Source organism: Microtus ochrogaster, chromosome X (assembly GCF_000317375.1).
Source record: "Microtus ochrogaster isolate Prairie Vole_2 chromosome X, MicOch1.0, whole genome shotgun sequence".
Lineage (NCBI taxonomy): Eukaryota > Metazoa > Chordata > Mammalia > Rodentia > Cricetidae > Microtus > Microtus ochrogaster.
Genome location: NC_022026.1, coordinates 56965683 through 56973043, shown reverse-complemented (window position 1 = coordinate 56973043; position 7361 = coordinate 56965683). Strand labels below are relative to the sequence as shown.

Below are 7361 nucleotides of genomic sequence, written 5' to 3'. Positions count from 1 at the left end.
TTAGTGATTACTAATTTGTGACATTATCTAACCTATGTATCTAATGTCTTAGTGATTACTAATTTGGAAGCTATCTTTCTGTAGTCTTCTAGCCTCAAGGTACAAAATGATATAGGTATACGGCATGCATGGTCTAATTAACACTGAATCAGCCTAACAGCTCAGTTTAGAGTGAGCTTAAGTCTAAGGTAAGCAAGTGATCTTAATCCCCTTAATGAACATGTAACAAACAAAACTTACCACTGGCTTTCCAGTAGAAATAGGGCCCATTTGATTCCGTGGAAGAGGAGGATTTCCAAGCCGATTATTTCGAAAGCCTGAAGCCAAGAAAAGTTCTATGCTTCAGCCAATCCTAAACATTTTGCCATATTTAGTACATCCTTTTAAACCATCACTGCATAAAAAACCTGTTATAAAGTTATACTTTATGATCTGAGGATGTGGAACAGCGGTAGGGCACTTGCCTTGCATGCACGGAGCCACAGGTTAGATCCTAGCACCACAAAAAGTTATAATTAATTGACCAGCTACTATGGGCTATTCCACAAATCTGTCTTTTTGTTCTTGTGGGATTTCCTTACACAGTCTTGACATCCTCATGATATCTAAGCTGGGCCCTTGAGCCTGAGATTATGTACAGGTGTGTCCACAAGCTATTTTTTGGATGGCATGTTCAATATTAATTTCTTTGAACTGAGTTCACAGTTCACTTTTATAAACATGCCGAATTTATAGTGGCAGCAATTAATCCTAGACTTTCCATCAAGAAAGTAAGCAGCATGAAGGTTCCATGATGAGATAGCATCTGGCGGCTGTGATACTGGCGGAATGGATACGGGGCACGCCCAGGCCGGGAATCCTATATAAAGTATTTAATACAGTAACAACCCTATGTAATAGGTATTGGGAGCCATGTTTCATACAAAAGTGAAATGACGAGATCACTCAGCTACTAAGCAACAGAAGTCAAATTCAAAACCTAGCTTGCTGACAAAGACAGGGCTATTTTTACATATACCAGGTCACAATGAGGGTTAGTAGTAGAAGCCCAAGCTAAGGAAATGGCATTATCCCCCCACCTAGAAATGTGAAAAGGCAGGACACAGGCAGAAACAAGGGATTCCACTCTTGGCCCTAAGGGATAAACTCAATTGAACAGCAGCTGGAAGCCTTACCTAGAAAGGAAGGACCCACTGGCAGTGAAGAGATTTTGGTTGTGACTGAATAGTACTCAACTGCTTTCTTGAATCGTTCTATTTTGTCTTCTGTCCTAGACTGGATGTTGGAACATCAGATTTTCAGAAAAAGAAACAACATGACAGTGTCTTTTTCATACAATGTATACATTGGAAGTCAAAATGACAACAGGAATAAAATATTTAGAAACCCAAAAGAGCACAAGATTAGGTAGGGAAAAAGCAATAATCCCAGCACTGGGGAGGCAGAGGCAGGCAGATCTCTGTGAGTTTGAGGCCAGCCTGGTCTACATGGTCAGTTCCAGGAGAGCCAGAGCTACAGTGAAACCCTGTCTCAAAAACAACAACAAAAAGCCCCACCCTTTCCCCCCAAACCCACTGCACTCCAAACCTAGTTCCTGACCTGTGGCCTTGAACACTTGTATAAGTAAAATCCCCCTTGCCAGTCCTTCCTCCCTTCCTCTTCATCTGCAAACCACAAGCCTAATTCGGGACTAAGGTCGTGAACTAACTCTGTTCCTAAGACACTGCCTAGATAAGTCCCTTCCTCCTTTTCCCATCATCCCTTTCCTCAACCCCCCCCCCCCCGCTTATTCCTCCCCTGCTGTAGCTATCTCCACAGGCAAAGGCCAAGTTCCAGATCTGTGGCCTTCGAACCCACTTTTATCAAGAACCATCGTTGACTGGCTTTTTTCTCTCCTGTCCTTGCCTCTGTCCACTGTCATCTTGGCACCCACAGGTCTGACTCCAGAGCCATGGTTTGAGATCTTAGGGTTTCCATTGCTGTGCTTGATAAGACACTGTGACCAAAACCAGCTTGGGAGGAGAGGGTTCACTTCATCTTATAAATCTCAAGTCATACTCCATCAAGGAGGGAAACCAGGGCAGGAACTCAAGGCAGGAATCTGGAAGCAGGAGCTGATGCAGAAGCCACGGAAGAGTACTGTTACTGGCTTGTTCCTCATGGATTATTCAGCCTGCTTTCTTATAGAACTCAGGACCACCAGCCCAGGGGGATGGCACTGCCCACAGTGATCTGGGACCTCTCACATCAATAATCAATCAAGAAAAGCACCACAGGTTTGACCAGAGGCCAATGTGGTAGGAACATTTTCTTAACTGAGGTTCCTTCAGTTAATGACTCCAGTTTGGGCCAAGTTGACATAAAACTAGTTAGGGCAATTAACCCCTTTTCAACTTGACAAACGCATCATTGTTAAAGCATAACCTTTCCTTTCTTGCTCATCCCCAAGATCTCATATTAATATTAACATCACAATATAAAACACACTTAATTTTAAAAATCTCTTAAAATATTCAAGGTTTTTGAAAACATTCAAACCCTCTCCAAGATATGAAAACCCTCTCTAAAACATCCAAACCCTCTCCAAAATATCCGAAGTCTCTTCAAACAGCCAAAGTCTCCTAACCATGAGCTCCTTTTTAATTTTTGAAAAATATACCTTTCTTTGAATTTTATTTTTGTTCACACACATGTGCACGAGCATGACAAAGCATGCATACGGAGGACAACCTTTAAGAGTCACTTCTCTCCTTCCACGGTGGGCTCCGGGGATCAAACTCAAGTCAGGCTTTCACAGCAAGGGCTATTACTCAATAAGCCATTTTGCCAGCCCTTGTGATTCCTTTTAAAGAAGAAACTTTCAGTCTGATAATCCTATGTATTTTTAAAGGTTAATTGTTTTGATTTTATGTGTATGGGTGCTTTGCCTGCATCTATGCCTGTGAACCACACGTATGCAGTGCCAATGGAGGCTAGACTGTAGAGTTGGATCGTGTGCATCTGAACCTGGATTTAGCTCTCATGTGGGTGCTGGGAACTCAGTCCAGGTATTCTGTGAGAACAACGTCTTTACCACGGAGCCATCGCTCCATCCCCTGTAGATTTTTTTAGAGTCTATTTAATTAATTTCTACCCTCATTTTTATTATTTCTTGATAGCTGCTGTATTTGGGTTCTTTATTCAAGATCACTGATTTTCTAATAAAATATTACATTTTTTTATTTAGTGTGTGTATGCACGCGTGAAGGGGAGGGCACAACTTGCAACAATCAGTTCTCTCCTTCATCACGAGTTGCAGTGATTGAACCAAGTTCCCTGGACTTGACAGAAAATGTCTTTATACACTGAGTCATCTTGCAAGCTCTCTGATTTTTTTTTTTTTTGTTTTTCGAGACAGGGTTTCTCTGTGGTTTTTGGAGCCTGTCCTGGAACTAGCTCTGTAGACCAGGCTGGTCTCGAACTCACAGAGATCCGCCTGCCTCTGCCTCCCAAGTGCTGGGATTAAAGGCGTGCGCCACCACCGCCCGGCTCTCTGATTTGTTTTAATGTGAGCATGTATAGCTATAAATTTTACTCTTAGGACAAACAGATGGATCCCATACATTCTAGTATGTCCTATTTTTTTCATTTGATTCTAGAAATTTTAAATTTTCTCTCATTTATTTGATGACACAAATATATTGTTTAGCTGTCAAGCATCTGTGTATTTTCTGAGACTAGATTTTCTGTTGATTCCTAGTTTTATTCCACTGTTGTCTGATAAGATACAGGAAATTATTTCTGATTTTAATTTGTTAAATATTGCGTTTCTACCTATAATGTGGCCAATTTTAGATAAGGCCCCATGTGGCAGTGAGAAAAATGTACTTTATCTGTTGGGTGGAAGAGTCTGTAGGTATTTGTTCATTTGATCTGTGGTATAATTTTGTTCTGAAGTGTCTTTGCAGATTTTTAATTAGGAAGAACTCCTTAGGCATAAGAGTGGGCTATTGAACTCTCCCACTGCTGTTGAATTAGAACCTAGTTGTATGTGTTATGCCTTTTAATGTTTATTTTATGAAATTTGGGTTCCCATGATTTTTTTAAAATTATGTTCTTCTAATTCCCTGTTACTTTTATTATCACATTGTGGTCTTCTTTATCTCTCCTGATTAGTTTTGGTTTGATATCTACTTTATCGGGTATGAGAATTGCTATATCAATTTATTTACAGCTTCTAATTTAGTATCTAACCTTTGACTTTCAGCCTTTCCTTGTTAAATGAGATTCTTAGAGTTAGTAGATAGTTGATTCTTTTTAGATCCTGTCAGATAGTCTCTGTCTTTTAACCAATGAGTCAAGACCATTGCAATAGAAAAGAATTTTGTTAGTTGGGTGGTGGTACACTCCTTTAATCCCAGCTCTCAGAAGGGCGGGTGGATCTCTGTGAGTTTGAGGCCAGCCTGGTCTAGAGAGTGAGTTTCAGGACAGCCAGGAATGTTATACATAGAGAAACCCTGTCTTGAAAGACAAACAAGCAAAAGGCCAAAAAAGAGTTTGTTTTCTATTATTTCTGACTTGTTTGTCATTGTTGTTCTGGTTATTGGCAGTTTTGATCTTTCTCTCTGGTAGTATAGATATTTGCTTGCTTAATAAGTTAGAAATGGCTGAGACCCCAGTTCTGTTCTGTTCATCTATTGTTTTCATGAAATACATTGTTTTCTGTGCTCTCATGTGTGAAGCTTTCTTTCTTCTTAAACTCTGCATGGTATTCCTTTAAGAATTTTATGCGGTGCTGGTTTAGTGGACATGAATTGCCTTAATCTGTGACTGTCTTAAAAAATATTTCTCCATCTATTTAATAGATAATTTTGTTGAGTATAACAATCTTTTTTTTCTCTCTCTCTTTTTTTGAGTATAGCAATCTTGATTGACAATAGTTTCCTTTCAATGTTTGTGACATATCAATCCAGCTGGTAATTTAGTATTCAGTTCTCCTGGCTTTCAGGGTTGCGGATGACAACTCAGACTTTATTCTGGGGTTTCTGCCTCCATATACTACTTTGTGTTTTTTTTTCTTTATAGCATTTAATACTATTCCTTAGCTTTGTATATTTGACATCTTGATTATACCATGCAAAGTTTCTCCTTTATTTGTATATATTTGGGGCTCCACACACTTCTTGTGTTTGGATGTTTATTTCTTTGTTTATGAAATTCTTTGCTATAATTTAACAGAATATGTTGTGTAAGCCATTTGATTTTACCTCAGCCTCTTCTCTGCCACAAATTCTTCTTTGATTTCTTGAGTATATTCCAGTCTTACTGGAAGTTTTGGTCATATTCATTGATTTTTCTTTTTATTTATATACGCTTGTATATATCATTGCCTGGACACTGTCCTCTATCCCTGAGATTTGTTTTTCTTCTTGGTCTTGTCTGCTGATGCCTTCTTCTGTGTTTTTAATATAAGTAACTGTATCTTTCCATTTCCAAAATAATTGTTTGGTTCTTTTAAAGCATCTTGATTTGGTAAATCTGTTCTCCATGATTTAAATTTTTCCTCTCAGTTACTGATTCTTTCATCAACTTTGGTTCTTGAATAGACTTTGTAATTGTTTTTGTCTGTGTCTTGAATTAAATTCCATATTTTTATTCAAGTCCTCTAATTGGTTGTTGATCCTTTCAAAATGTAAGACTGTAAAATTGTTTTCTGGCATTTCAGGTAACTCATCTTCTTTTTCCCCATGTTTGAAGATCTTTGTGAAGATGTTGTAGTGGACTGTTAGCTCATGTTTCTTTATTTCCTTATTGTAATTTACATAGCTGTTGGCCTATGTACATTTACCAGTTTGTACTTTTTTCCTTCTACTATTTATGTTTCTCTCTCTCTCTCTCTCTCTCTCTCTCTCTCTCTCTCTCTCTCTCTGTGTGTGTGTGTGTGTGTGTGCGCGCGCGCGTGTACACGCACGCTGCATCCGAGTGTACAGGTGTGCACACTCAAGTATATATATATATGTGAAATCCATAGGAGAATATCTAGTATCTTTCTTTATCACTCTCTGCCTTATTGCCTTGAAACAGCATCTTTCATTGAACCACAAGCTGGCAGTTTTGGTTTGTCTGGGTGGCCAGTGAGCTCCCAGGATTTGCCTGTCTCTGTTGCTCCCTTACCCATACTGGGGTTCCAAGCACATGCACCCATTCCTAGAATTGTTACGTGGATGCTAGGGATCCGAACTATGCTTCTCATGCTTGTGCAGTGAGTGTTTGACTTGCTGCCATCTTCTTGGCCCCTGATTGTTTTCTTTTATATCAGTCTTCCTGGTGGGTTGGACATGGGAACTTATGAAAATCAACTGCAGTAAAAATCAGGATAGTTTGTCAGAAGACTCAGTTTGCTTCAAGAAATCATACTGTGCTCCTGAATTATTTTTCCAGAGGTTTGGAGATAGGTGTACTAGGGTCCCAGCTGTGAAACAGGTAATGTACTTAAGTAGTGCGGTAGGGCATCCATGAGATAGAGTGTAAAAGACAGTAAAGAAAGAATGAGAAGAATCTGGGTTAGAGGTATGGAGGAGTAGAGAGAAGAAACAGTTACAATCTACCAAACTATCAAGACAAAAAAGAAACTAAATAACATTTATGCCAGGCGGTGGTGGCACACGCCTTTAATCTCAGCACTTGGGAGGCAGAGACAGGTAGATCTCTGTGAGTTTGAGGCCACCCCACAGGTAGATCTCTGTGAGTTTGAGGCCACCCCGGTCTACAGAGCTAGTTCCAGGACAGGCTTCAAAGCTACACAGAGAAAGCTTGTCTCAAAAAATAAACAAAAACAAAACAAAGCAACTTACCAAAGTATACATGTTAAGAGTCTAAAAGTTAGGAAAAGAATTTTAAAAAATACATACATATTTCGGTATGTATACATAAAGAAACTAGAAATAAAAAGTTAAAAAATTGAAAGTATATAATTGCAAAAGCAATAAACTGTCATAGAAGGTATTAACTTCTTAGTCAAAGCTTCTTTCTGGTTTAGAGAGTCTGTCCTCTGTGTTTCCTTTAGATATGCCAGGCGGTCAACTTCCTGTGAAGAATACAGCTCCTCCTGCTGTGGACAAGGTGATAGAAGCTGAGAATGCTCAGCTTTCCAGTTTCTCTTTCTTTCTTTCTTTCTTTCTTTCTTTCTTTCTTTCTTTCTTTCTTTCTTTCTTTCTTTCTCTCTCTCTTTCTCTCTTTCTCTCTTTCTCTCTTTCTTTCTCTCTTTCTTTCTCTCTTTCTTTCTTTTTTTCTGTCTTTTTTTTTTCTTCAGTTTTTCAAGACAGGGTTTCTCTGAAGCTTTTGGAGCCTGTCCTGGAACTAGCTCTTGTAGACCAGGCTGG

At 39.2% G+C, this 7361-nt stretch overlaps 1 protein-coding gene across 2 annotated transcripts in view; it reads right to left on the bottom strand.

Annotated features, from left to right (window-relative positions):
* The window catches only part of Fam120c (family with sequence similarity 120C), a 149572-nt gene that overhangs the window by 60411 nt on the left and 81800 nt on the right, over positions 1-7361 (bottom strand). For both annotated transcript variants that reach the window (XM_013350639.2, XM_005358882.2), the window contains exons 5-6: positions 1176-1275; positions 241-317 (exon numbers count right to left, since the gene is read on the bottom strand). In XM_013350639.2, coding sequence (XP_013206093.1) covers positions 241-317; positions 1176-1275 — 177 coding nt within the window. The remainder of the gene's footprint in view (positions 1-240; positions 318-1175; positions 1276-7361) is intronic.